Here is a 13,647-nt window from a genome sequence, read left to right as displayed (position 1 = left end):
ACATCCCAAGGAGCACTGTGCAAGCGATAATATTGAAATGGAAGGAGTATCAGACCACTGCAAATCTCCCAAGACCTGGCCGTCCCTCTAAACTTTCAGCTCATACAAGGAGAAGACTGATCAGAGATGCAGCCAAGAGGCCCATGATCACTCTGGATGAACTGCAGAGATCTACAGCTGAGGTGGGAGACTCTGTCCATAGGACAACAATCAGTCGTATATTGCACAAATCTGGCCTTTATGGAAGAGTGGCAAGAAGAAAGCCATTTCTTAAAGATATCCATAAAAAATGTTGTTTAAAGTTTGCCACAAGCCACCTGGGAGACACACCAAACATGTGGAAGAAGGTGCTCTGGTCAGATGAAACAAAATTGAACTTTTTGGCAACAATGCAAAACGTTATGTTTGGCGTAAAAGCAACACAGCTGAACACACCATCCCCACTGTCAAACATGGTGGTGGCAGCATCATGGTTTGGGCCTGCTTTTCTTCAGCAGGGACAGGGAAGATGGTTAAAATTGATGGGAAGATGGATGGAGCCAAATACAGGACCATTCTGGAAGAAAACCTGATGGAGTCTGCAAAAGACCTGAGACTGGGACGGAGATTTGTCTTCCAACAAGACAATGATCCAAAACATAAAGCAAAATCTACAATGGAATGGTTCAAAAATAAACATATCCAGGTGTTAGAATGGCCAAGTCAAAGTCCAGACCTGAATCCAATCGAGAATCTGTGGAAAGAACTGAAAACTGCTGTTCACAAATGCTCTCCATCCAACCTCACTGAGCTCGTGCTGTTTTGCAAGGAGGAATGGGAAAAAATTTCAGTCTCTCGATGTGCAAAACTGATAGAGACATACCCCAAGCGACTTACAGCTGTAATCGCAGCAAAAGGTGGTGCTACAAAGTATTAACTTAAGGGGGCTGAATAATTTTGCACGGCCAATTTTTCAGTTTTTGATTTGTTAAAAAAGTTTGAAATATCCAATAAATTTCGTTCCACTTCATGATTGTGTCCCACTTGTTGTTGATTCTTCACAAAAAATACAGTTGTATATCTTTATGTTTGAAGCCTGAAATGTGGCAAAAGGTCGCAAAGTTCAAGGGGGCCGAATACTTTCGCAAGGCACTGTATGTTCCATGCCTGGATGTGTGTCATCCATTCCATCTTCATTCATGGTGTTAGATGACTCAAAGATTTGGACCGTCTTTGACTTTTTAGTTATAGGCCTCCCTTATGTAGCTAGATAATGTGATGAACATATGTACGTCCGTTAAGCATTATCACACGAGAGGGAGTGCTGAATATCAGCACAGCTGTGATTCGGTCGTTGGTACGAGGCCGCAGATAATAATATTCAGTATAACAGCACGACCACGAGTGTGATATTGCTTTTATACAACAGTTCTACAAGCGCAATATACTAGTTAACAATAATAAGCAACATCAGATTGTGATTTGTTTATTTATTTAATCATTTATTTGGCTCCGCCAACACACATAGTTCCACAACTGGACTGAGACACATAGTTCCCCAACTGGTCTGGGAGTGGACTGTTGCCAAGCACCACATATACATTTTCCTACACACTAGCTTGCTACTGCTACTTTGTATAGGTCTACACTTACCGTCCTCTCCTGACGACCATTCATAATTGAACTCAAATGTTATTTTTGGAAATATGTTCATCTTTGCGGTGCGAAGTTTGTTATAATTTAAGATAGATAACGATCGTTAATGTAATTAACGGTTATTAGAACACCTGTAAAGCGGAGTGATACATGTATAGTTAAAAGTCCCAGTGCTGTTGTACTCGAATCAAATTACTGGTCGTATTATAAATACTTGTGAACATCATTTTCAGTTCTTTCCGCCCTTTTCATCGAAAGCAGTGGGAACGTTTTACTTGCGTTTGCTTTTAGTAACGTTCAAGATGCTTTGGCGGTGCGTTATCTGCTGCGTTTTTATTACTTTTTAATTGAAACTCTTATTGAGCCGTATCAATAGATTGCAGTCGCAGCCCTGATTTGGGATTGCTCTTTGGTATTGACGGATGCACTGAGAAATATAGAGTGTACGATTCCTTCTATCATCATGTAAAGAGAAACCACCTTCAACACCTACTTGATTGCACCCGACCAGATGAACAGCCATCGGAGGAAAGCAAAGTACCACCGGAACAAGTAAGTAGCTAGTTAGCATTTATTTTTTGGTTCTCTGGATTAAAAAAAAAAATATTGAATGAACGGACGATACACGGACCAAAGTCATACTGTCCACAGGCTATTCGATAATTTTAGCTATAATGACTCTCATTGCTAAAGCTGGGTTAATGTGAAAATAATCCATGATAAATAGGAACAAAACACTTAAATAGCTCTATTGGTGAAACTAAATACAATTTCAAATAATAATATGTTTCTCTGATGTTTCTTTGAGGACAACATTCAACCCGATCAGCTACTAGCTAACTCCAGCATCACTAATAATCAACTCCATACATCTGACTCAGATGAAGGGAAAAGGGGCATTAACCAACACGGTGTCACAGTGCAACAAGTAAGTTACTCGGTTGGTGGCAATCATCTGAAATTGACCATATTTTTTAAGTACTTACATTTACTAATAGCATTCATAGTCAGTCTTCGCAACCACTTATCCTGTCACAAACATTATACTTGTCATGAACTAGTAATGTCCAGCCCGCACATGTCAGGATACTACATTCAATGTAAAACTATTTTTTAAAGGATCTGACAACACATGCCACTGCTTTTGTGATAAATGACAGAGCCAAGCATTGTCTCTCACAGGTAAGATGCTTTTTCTGAACAGAGCACAGCATTTGGTTTGTTACATTATGCAGAGCATTTTGTAGTGGTTCAGTGATGGTTGAGTTCATCCTCAGTGCTAGGTTGTCCACCTTATTAATGTTGATCCCTTATGTTAATGAATATGTCATAAGCAAATCTGAATATCATAGGTATACATGATGGTGTGTTCCAACCTCCATGACTGATGACTTCCCCACCTATCTCTCTCTCTCATTTTCAGAAAGGTGTGAATGACATTGTTCTGGGGTACAGCAGTATCAATCATCACTATTGGACAGCCTCAGGAAGCAGATGGAGGCAGTGCTAAAGAAACATTCAGGTCAACTTGAAAAAGATGCAATGGATATATTTGACAATTTCATTGACCCTTTTGCTGGTGTTGCAACAACATTTAGACAGGACAGTGTTATTAAGAAGCAGTTTAGCTGTTTGGACGCAGAGGAAATTCCAATTGCTCGAACCATATGCAGGATGAAATGTGGAGGATCAAAATACATTTTCATCAAAGATAATAAAATAATTTATATACCATTAGTCAAAAGTCTAGAACAGTTCTTATCAAACCCAAGGATTTTGTCTATGGTTGAAAAGGGACCCCAGATGTGCAGGGAAAGTTTTTTTAATGACATTGTTGATGGTGCTCTTCTAAAATCACATCCCTTATTTTCAGAGAAAATCCGTGTTCTGTACACAGATTAAGTAGAAATTTGTAATCCACTAGGATCCTTTGCATCAAAAAACAAGTTGTTAATGGTGTACTAGGAAATATACATCCAAAATACAGGTCTAAACTGGCTGCTATCAGGCTACTTGCCATGGCTAGATCAGCAGACCTCTGTCAATCTGGTGTAGATGTAATATTGAATATAATCATGGAAGACATGGATGATTGTACAGTGGGGTTAAAATGCTAACTATTAAATGGAGAGAAAACGATATATGGTGCCATGGTTGCTCTCTGTGGAGACACCCTGGCACAACATGAACTAGCAGGGTTCAAAGAGCGTGTGGGCTTAGCCTACAGTAAGTGCAGACACTGTGAGTGTTCGTTTGACTACATGCAGTCACACATCAATGAGGATGCATATACTAAAAGGACATTGGAGAAGCATGTCAGACAGTGTGATGAAATAGAAAAGGCACAGACGGACTTGCTTCGCAACAGCCTGAGAACAACATATGGGATCAATAGAAGGAGCAAGTTAGTTGAATTCCCAGCCTTTGATATCAACAACAAACTCCGCAATACATTATGCATGTCATTCTGGAGGGCATAGCCCCATCGGAAGTCAAATGTGTTTTGAATCATCTTGTCTTGTCAGGACAACTTGATCTGGACTCAGTGAATTCTGTTATTCTTTTTTATTTATTTTTTAAATTATTTTTACCCCTTTTTTTTTCTCCCCATAAACATAATAAATAAACAATATTTACGTAGAAAATTGAGGGACTTCCTAGGTTTCAATGAAGTAAACCATGCTGTATCAGTCAAATGGCTTGTAATACATTCTAATAAATACATAACTCAGAAGTCCATGATCTTTGCCAAAGTATGCCAGGATTTGGACTGGTCAAAAACATATTTATTGTTGATTCTAGGCTTTATTGTTTGGAATATCAACCATTTCAAACTATACGCTTTGATAGAAACATCATGGTTTATCAAGTTGAGGTCCCACACCTTGCACAGGCCACTGAGTTAGTGGATGCTAAAAAGCTGGTTTATTTAACCTCTTACACAATTAGCAACAAGATCCAAACTTATGTACAAGTCAAATACCATCTTGGGGATGTAATAGAATTGTTCAAATGACTCAGTGTGTTCCCCAGATATGAATATAGATAGATGTCTTTTTTCTGTACTGTATTTTGTCTACATGATTGCTGTGCTGTGTGTAAGATTGACATTAAAACAGTGAATTCCGTTTGGTCGTTATCTGTTCTTAATATGTGAAGAGATGAAAAGGATAAGATGCTTGAAATAAGAAATTCTGACTTTGACAAAGCAGTTTTGTACTTGTTAGTGTTGATCAAACAGCTTTATAATTCTAGTTTCGAGCACTAAGTTACGCAGAACCAGTAATACAATCTCAGTAACAAGTTCTTATTAAGGAAATTAAGGACAAAAAATCTTGAAACAAGTGAAATGCTCCAACAGAACTGGCTGATAAGAAGAAAAACAAGCATATATTGCCTTGATTTAAGATATTTAATCTTACTTAGATTTTAATTTTTGCAGTGTAATAATCACAGTGGTTGTAGAAGGTGCAACAGGTCAGCACCTCAGGAGTAAATGTCAGTTTACTTTTCATAGCCGATCATTCAGAGTATCTCTACCGCTCCTGCTGTCTCTATAGAGTTGAAAACAGCAGGTCTGGGACAGGAAGCACGTCCAGTGAACAGGTCAGGGTTCCATAGCCGCAGGCAGAACAGTTGAAACTGGAGCAGCAGCACGGCCAGGTAGTCCTGAGGCATGGTCCTCCAAGAGAAAGAAAGAAAGAGAGAAAGAAAGAGAGAAAAAGAGAGAATTAAAGAGAGCATACTTAAATTCACACAGGACACTGGATAAGACAGGAGAAATACTCAAGATATAACAGACTGACCCTAGCCCCCGACACAAACTATTGCAGCATAAATACTGGAGGCTGAGACAGGAGGGGTCGGGAGACACCGACGATACCCCCGGACAGGGCCAAACAGGCAGTGATATTTATGTTTGAGCTGATAGTGGAGGATGAGCTGCATCCAGCCAACTTCCTACGAGGGCACACCACCTCAGTGCTAACAATATAATATGGGACCAGAAATAATTGGATGCTTTTCAGAGCCTTGGAATGGCAAGCCAGACAAAATTAAACAGGCCTATTTATCTAATGAATATGTATTCGGAGGGAAGAAATGACTGAATATTAAAGCATTAGACCTCTCACTAAAGGCTTACATCATACAAAAGATATATTCAAATCTAAACTGTTTCGCTAGCAGATTAGTAAGAATGTCAGCCCGTGTTCAAGAAGGGCCTTTTTCCCTTTATTCAGATTACAACCTCTCACTTTCGGTATTTGAAAATAAATATAGCTATTTTTAAAACAAGCGGATGGAGGATTTCTGTTTAATCCTCAAAAGACAAAACAAATATTACAACAATTTACATTGTCTACTTCTCTGTATGGTAATAATAACCTATTTTATATTGTAAAGTGGTTTCTTGCATCATACAACACAATACAATTTACAGTCACCGATTTGGCACATCATGTTACAGACCAAGTAAAAAAGTATTAATATCAAGCCCTTCATAATGTAAAAAACGTTTTTAAAAGTCTCGTGCAATGTAGGCCTGCGCTGAACACCACATATAGGCTATATCATAGAAATCAAAAGCTTTTTCCATGTGAAAATGTTATGGGATTTGCGCCATTGGTTTTGTTGGTAGGCCTACATTATGCTCAGATAGCCACAATAGCCTATTGGCTACTGTCTAAAACTGTACAGCCTCAGTGTTCACTGTAAATTCTCACAATGGTCAAGTTTCTGCTCACAAGACCTCAAATTTGCTCAGTGCCCCCCAAAATTGTAGTTTGGTCACAGCTCTCGCAATTGTCAGCTGTTGTTAGAATGCATTCGATTGACAGTAACAGTCAGTCAGATTAGGCTACAGATAAAACACTGGCTGATGTTGTCAAGCATATTCACTTCATATCCATATTGTTAATATTTGTTTAGTGATTTAAATTAAGACCCCATCCCCAGAAGCTTATTCCAGCAGGCTATTGGACAATACAAGCAATTTTTACCTCTAAATCGCCTCACTATTCATGTTGAATAAATTAGAATGTCAATTTAAACTAAGCAAATTGCTAAATCGTTCAGTTTACATCTTGCCTAGGCTACTGTAGGCTATCTGAAATTAGATGTAGGCCTTTCAGGGGCTATAGGCTACCTGCATTTAGCTAAGCAAACCAATGGCAAAGCTGAATTTCAATCATAAACCAAGATTTGTGTCAGTAGCCTATGCCTATAGAAATGACAAGCCAATCTAGCAGATAGGCCATTTATAACGGGTTGTATGTAGTCTTAACATTTGGCACTTATTATTAAGGCACAATTGCCAGAAAAATTGCATAACATTCGTTTTTTTAAGTTCTTCCAAGTGTTTCTTGGGTAGAGATTTCGATATCCTCTGTCTAACTTTCATCACTCTAACTCTCCTGTCAATTTTATGCCAAAAGTAGACAGAGTTAAATCGACACCCATTGATAGAAAATGATCTGGACTGAATTATCTTTTCTCTTGCAACATATTCAAATTCCTTTATTACTTTAGCTAACTCGCAATATTATTATTTGGATGGAAACCCGATCGTAACGTCATTACAAGTTACTTAGAAGATAATCCTTCTTAATTTGTTCGATTAATTTATGGATAAACAGTTTATTGGATTTCATGTGTCAAGTACTCTCTTGCTGCGCAAAAACTATAGTTTTCAGGCATTGGGTTGGTTTTGAGGGTCATTGGACTAGAAATGTAAGGTAACCTGGCAACCCTGTCCACAGCGTCTAGTCTTCCGGAAAGCCACACCAAAAAGAAGAAGACGTTGCTTAGTTACATTAGCTATTCAACCCACACATATTTAGTCTAGCTTCGTTTCATGCAACGTTAGCAAACTACTTTCAATATGCCATTTAAAGTAACGTTACATGGAGACTGCTTGGTTATAACGGCATAGACAAAAAAAACAAAGCTAGCTAATTAACCAACTGATTTGTCTTGAGTCATACACTTAGCGTGCATGCCAGGTAAGGTCGTAAAAAAAATATATCTAGTGTGCTTTATTGTAGCTAGCTAGCTAACGTTAGCTAGCTAGGTTAGGCTGACGTTAGCAGAGCTTTCTTGATAGGATCAGCTGCCTTGATTCGGTCTTTTGTAGGATATTGACTTGATAACGTTATAGTAAAGTTAACTGTCTGTCTTTATGCTAGCTAGCTAACTTCCATTTGAGATGTGGATGTTTTACTTGAGCTAGCTAACGTTACTAGCTTTCCCATCAATCAAGGCTACACTGAAGCGTTATTTGCAGTGTCCTGTAGTCAAATAAATCACTGAATGCAGAATGCCCTGGGTAACGTTACTTTGGGTACTGACTGTAAAAGTGTCAGTCTTTCTACTAGCTAGCTTAACAGTAACTAGCTAACGTTAACGTCAGTGATATCAAGGAACTTCCACACCTTGCTAACGTTAACGTACACATATTAACTGTTTTACTAGAGTTGGCTAGCTCTTCCATAAGAACGGTGGATGTTTTACGTTGATCAATAAAACCTGCAATTAAGTGCTAGATGCATTGTCCTGTGGTCAAATAAAATAGCTAAATGCCTTTGGCATTGGGTACTGTAAATGTGCTTTTTAGACTTCCCTCACAGTTAGCTAGCTACTGTAGCTGACATTATGTAGGTAGCTACATTGTGTGTGCGAGGCAGTTTATCAACAAATACAATGCATATAGCCTAAACATTGCTAATGCTGGTTTGATTAAATATGTCACCTATAGGGTCACCTATAGGCTACCGTTTCGAATTTAAATGAAGTATTAACCAGCTGAGAGTATCGAATATAAATAAATAAAACATGTCCCCTTATCTCTCTCCAGTTCTCGACCAGAGTGCTGAAGGAGACAACTGTTATGTACAGCCCCAAAGAACTGGAGGGCGAGGTGGATCACTCGTTTTTCGACAGCGACGCTGATTGTGACAGCATCAGCAAAGAGCAAGGGAAGAGTGAAAGAAAGAGTGAAATAAGCTCTGAGGCTAGAAAGGAGCCAGACATCCAGCCGGAGACTCCACAGACAGAGCGGCGTAGTGGTACAGAGAGGTCCGGTGGTGGTACTAGGGACCCTAGTCCTGCAGGAGTAATATTTCAACCGAGGACAGAGGAGAAGGGTCATGGCTTTGAGGCCGAAGACAGGAGGAGCAGGTCTTCTAGCATATCGTCCAATAAATCAGAGGTAGGCATGCTAATGGTGAGGCTATTTGGTGAATGTTCTGTAAGAAAGGCATGAACAAGGATTGTCTGATGAAAATAACCACTGTCATCTTTTACCCTTTCCCTTGTGACTTTTCCCAACCCCTTTACCCAGGTCAAGGTAAAGTCACAAGGAAAGGGCAACAAGTGCTTTATTATAAAATCAGAATGCACTCTATCTGTAACCGATTTACAGTGCACATGCAGGCATAACAGTATGCAGGAGTAATAACTTGTACTAGACAAGTTGCGGGGCTCCCGAGGGGCGCAGCGGTCTAAGGCACTGTATCTCAGTGCTAAAGGCGTTACTACAGACCCTGGTTCGATTCCAGGCTGTATCACAACCAGCCGTGATTGGGAGTCCCATAGGGCTGTGCACATTTGGCCCAGCGTCATCCGGTTTAGGGTTTGGCCGAGATAGGCCGTTATTGTAAATAAGAATTTGTTCTTAACTGACTTGCCTAGTTAAATAACATTTTTAAAAAGTCTGTAGCTTCATCATTCTACATTACGCCACAAGGTGGCATTATGCCACTCAATACAAACTGCCCAGGCTTGGGGTACATTAGAATTGAGGCCTAATCAAAATCAATGTCAAGGAAGCATAATTATTTGAAAAAAAATGTCCATTAGAATTCCAATTGTTTTTATACAATACAGTACAGATTTAAAACAAACAGTAGTCAAATCAAATGCAATCCTCATCATTCATGTTCTTAGTGATAATAATTTCAACAACATGTCCATCAAAAGCTTGAGAACTGTTCCATGACCAGGGAGCTGCCTAAAACAAATTTGTCTAACCATGGTCTATTGTAATATTTGTAGTAGTTGTAAACTATATTTACTTACCTTTCTAGTCGGAGGTGAAGGACGGCAGCGGTGCAGAGGAGGTATCTAGCATCCACTCCAAGAGCTCCAGCGACATACGCACGGCATCATCGGCAGAGGAGCAGGAAGAAGGCGCCGATGATGATGAAGATGGCTATCATCAGAGCCAAGATGAAAGCGAGGAAGAGTCGGGGAGGCCACTGGGTCAAAGGTTCAAAGATTATGATTTTTTTTCCAGATTCTTTTTTTTTAGGAATCCCATATTTCCTTCTCAAAATTTAAATCAGCATACAATTTCTTATCTTCGTGTATTTATTATTTATGTGGCTATTGAGATTATAAATGTCTTTCCCAAAGGAGGCCTGGCCAAGATAGCAGCAAACAAGCTTGTAACATTATGCAGGAGTGTCAAACTCATTTCGTGGAGGGCAGTGTCTGCTAGTTTTTGTTATTTCCTTTCAATTTGTGTCCAATTAAGACCTAAACAACCAGGTGAGGGGAGTTCTTAACTAATCAGTGACCTTAACTCAATGAGTCCCACCGTAATGCTGGTGCATTTTGGACTTATAACCCCTTTTAAACATTTTTGTTTGAGCTAGATCATAGGAAATCCCAGGACATAGTGTGTCTAAAACTGTAATAAGGTCACATACAGTGGAGAGAACAAGTGTTTGATACACTGCAGATTTTGCAGGTTTTCCTATTTACATGTCTGTAATTTTTATCATAGCTACACTTCAACTGTGAGAGACGGAATCTAAAACAAAAATCCAGAAAATCACATTGTATGATTTTTAAGTAATTAATTAGCATTTTATTGCATGACATAAGTATTTGATACATCAGAAAAGCATAACTTAATATTTGGTACAGAAACCTTTGTTTGCAATTACAGAGATCATACGTTTCCTGTAGTTCTTGACCAGGTTTGCACACACTGCAGCAGGGATTTTGGCCCACTCCTCCATACAGACCTTCTCCAGATCCTTCAGGTTTCGGGGCTGTCGCTGGGCAATAGGGACTTTCAGCTCCCTCCAAAGATTTTCTATTGGGTTCAGGTCTGGAGACTGGCTAGGCCACTCCAGGACCTTGAGATGCTTCTTATGGAGCTACTCCTTAGTTGCCCTGGCTGTGTGTTTCGGGTCGTTGTCATGCTGGAAGACCCAGCCACGATCCATATTCAACGCTCTTACTGAGGGAAGGAAGTTGTTGGCCAAGATCTCGCAATACATGGCCCCATCCATCCTCCCCTCAATACGGTGCAGTCGTCCTGTCCCCTTTGCAGAAAAGCATCCCCAAAGAATGATGTTTCCATCTCCATGCTTCACGGTTGGGATGGTATTCTTGGGGTTGTACTCATCCTTCTTCCTCCAAACACGGCGAGTGGTGTTTAGACCAAAAACCTCTATTTGTCTCATCAGACCACATGACCTTCTCCCATTCCTCTCTGGATCATCCCGATGGTCATTGGCAAACTTTAGACGGGCCTGGACATGCGCTGGCTTGAGCAGGGAGACCTTGCGTGCGCTGCAGGATTTTAATCCATAACGGCGTAGTGTGTTACTAATGGTTTTCTTTGAGACTGTAATTTTTTTTTATTGAGATCTGTCAATAATACTCGTGAATGCAACTGTTTATTTCAAATTGTTTTGTGTTCTACTTGACCCCTGGTTGTCCTACAATGGTAAAACACTTCATTGTGAGGCTAATTATAGGGGCTGGACATGCAGATACAGTGGGGCAAAAAAGTATTTAGTCAGCCACCAATTGTGCAAGTTCTCCCACTTAAAAAGATAAGAGGCCTGTAATTATCATCATAGGTACACTTCAACTATGACAGACAAAATGAGAAAAAAAATCCAGAAAATCACATTTCTATGAATTTATTTGCAAATTATGGTGGAAAACTTTTGTTATTGACCAAATAATTATTTATCTCAGTACTTTGTTATATACCATTTGCAATGACAGAGGTCAAAGTCTTCACAAAGTTTTCACACACTGTTGCTGGTATTTTGGCCCATTCCTCCATGCAGATCTCCTCTAGAGCAGCGATGTTTTGGGGCTGTTGCTGGGCAACATGGATTTTCAACTCCCTCCAAAGATTTTCTATGGGGTTGAGATCTGGAGACTGGCTAGGCCACTCCAGGACCTTGAAATGCTTCTTACGAAGCCACTCCTTCGTTGCCCGGGCGGTGTGTTTGGGATCATTGTCATGCTGAAAGACCCAGCCACGTTTCATCTTCAATGCCCTTGCTGATGGAAGGAGGTTTTCACAGAGCCAGAAATCTTGCTTGTTTGTAGGTGACCAAATACTTATTTTCCACCATAATTTGAAAATAAATTCATTAAAAATCCTACAATGTGATTTTCTGGATTTTTTTTATAATTTTGTCTGTCATAGTTGAAGTGTACCTATGATGAAAATTACAGACCTCTCTCATCTTTTTAAGTGGGAGAACTTGCACAACTGGTGGCTGACTAAATACTTTTTTTGCCCCACTGTATATGAAAGTTGGATAAATGGAAAGCCAATTTTAGATGGGTTCTCAGGACTGATAGGGTTAATTGATCAATCAAGTACAAGTGAGGAGTGAAAACCTGCAGACACTTGCCATCCGTGCAATGATTTTGACATCTGAAGCATTACAGACATCAAATCAACAGTATAGTGTTCCAATATGCAGGAAAAGCATTTGCGTCTTCTGTTTACCAGGTTGTGTTCTTATCTAGACTGTGCCATGTCATTCAGTTGGATGGGTAAGCCTTTGTTTCATGACCTTATATTTTGTTAACCCAAGGTTGATACCCGGACCTAATGGGACACAACACGGCATTCCCAAGAAGCCTGTCAGGAAGCTCCGCCACAGGAGTTTGTCCCCATCTTCCACTTCATCCGAGTCGGAGACTGATGAGAGCTACAGCAGTGGGGAGAGCTGCTCCTCCGAGCCCTCTCACTCTGTGGACATGGTAGGATTACAACTTGTTCTTGTCTAACTGGTTGAGGCTAGTCATTCTCAAGCCTGCTCCTGGAGAGAGCTGCCGTACTGCTCAGCTTTGTACACATACCCAATGGTTACTTCAAGGAAGGGAGGAAAGAAGGATGCATTTTAAGAGTATTCGCATAGGGTCTAGCTATTTGTCCCAGCTCAGTAGGGAAACACCTGGGTTGAATTCACTACGAACCAAACGGGCTGAAATGTGGAGGGCCCTAATAAGAAACACTCATTTTTGTAGCAAAATGTTTTGCTACGGTTTGCACTAATGAAGATCAGGAAGGTAAGGGGGTCTTCTACACTGCTCAAAAAAATAAAGGGAACACTAAAATAACACATCCTCGACCTGAATGAATTAAATATTCTTACTAAATACTTTTTTCTTTACATAGTTGAATGTGCTGACAACAAAATCACACAACAATTATCAATGGAAATGAAATGTATCAACCCATGGAGGTCTGGATTTGGAGTCACACTCAAAATGAAAGTGGAAAACCACACTACAGGATGATCCAACTTTGATGTAATGTCCTTAAAACCAGTCAAAATGAGGCTCAGTAGTGTGTGTGGCCTCCACGTGCCTGTATGGCCTCCCTACAAAGCCTGGGCATGCTCCTGATGAGGTGGCGGATGGTCTCCTGAGGGATCTCCTCCCAGACCTGGACTAAAGCATCCGCCAACTCCTGGACAGTCTGGTGCAACGTGGCGTTGGTGGATGGAGCGAGACATGATGTCCCGGATGTGCTCAATTGGATTCAAGTCGGGGGAACGGGCGGGCCAGTCCATAGCATCAATGCCTTCCTCTTGCAGGAACTGCTGACACACTCCAGCCACATGAGGTCTAGCATTGTCTTGCATTAGGAGGAACCCAGGGCCAACCGCACCAGCATATGGTCTCACAAGGGGTCTGAGGATCTCATCTCGGTACCTAATGGCAGTCAGGCTACCTCTGGTGAGC

The 13,647-nt window shown here is 40.4% G+C and overlaps 1 protein-coding gene and 1 long non-coding RNA gene across 4 annotated transcripts in view; both read left to right on the top strand.

Annotated features, from left to right (window-relative positions):
- Positions 1-1,855: 1,855 nt before the first annotated feature.
- Positions 1,856-4,759, top strand: LOC118936707. The gene is made up of 4 exons (XR_005034179.1): positions 1,856-2,187; positions 2,444-2,563; positions 2,755-2,817; positions 3,059-4,759. It is a non-coding gene; the product is annotated as an uncharacterized LOC118936707 (long non-coding RNA).
- A 2,631-nt stretch (positions 4,760-7,390) lies between these two features.
- The window catches only part of cfap97 (cilia and flagella associated protein 97), a 29,111-nt gene continuing 22,854 nt past the window's right edge, over positions 7,391-13,647 (top strand). The window contains exons 1-4 of one of the 3 annotated variants that reach the window (XM_021619059.2): positions 7,391-7,637; positions 8,489-8,842; positions 9,720-9,901; positions 12,492-12,660. In XM_021619059.2, the coding sequence (XP_021474734.2) occupies positions 8,522-8,842; positions 9,720-9,901; positions 12,492-12,660 (672 nt within the window). In that variant the 5' untranslated portion in view covers positions 7,391-7,637; positions 8,489-8,521. Of the gene's footprint in view, positions 7,638-7,748; positions 7,961-8,488; positions 8,843-9,719; positions 9,902-12,491; positions 12,661-13,647 lie in introns of those variants that run through there. The other 2 variants (XM_036933380.1, XM_036933379.1) reach the window with 2 other exon arrangements.

Source organism: Oncorhynchus mykiss, chromosome 10 (assembly GCF_013265735.2).
Source record: "Oncorhynchus mykiss isolate Arlee chromosome 10, USDA_OmykA_1.1, whole genome shotgun sequence".
NCBI classification, from domain to species: Eukaryota; Metazoa; Chordata; class Actinopteri; order Salmoniformes; family Salmonidae; genus Oncorhynchus; species Oncorhynchus mykiss.
This window is presented reverse-complemented; position numbering and strand designations above follow the sequence as displayed.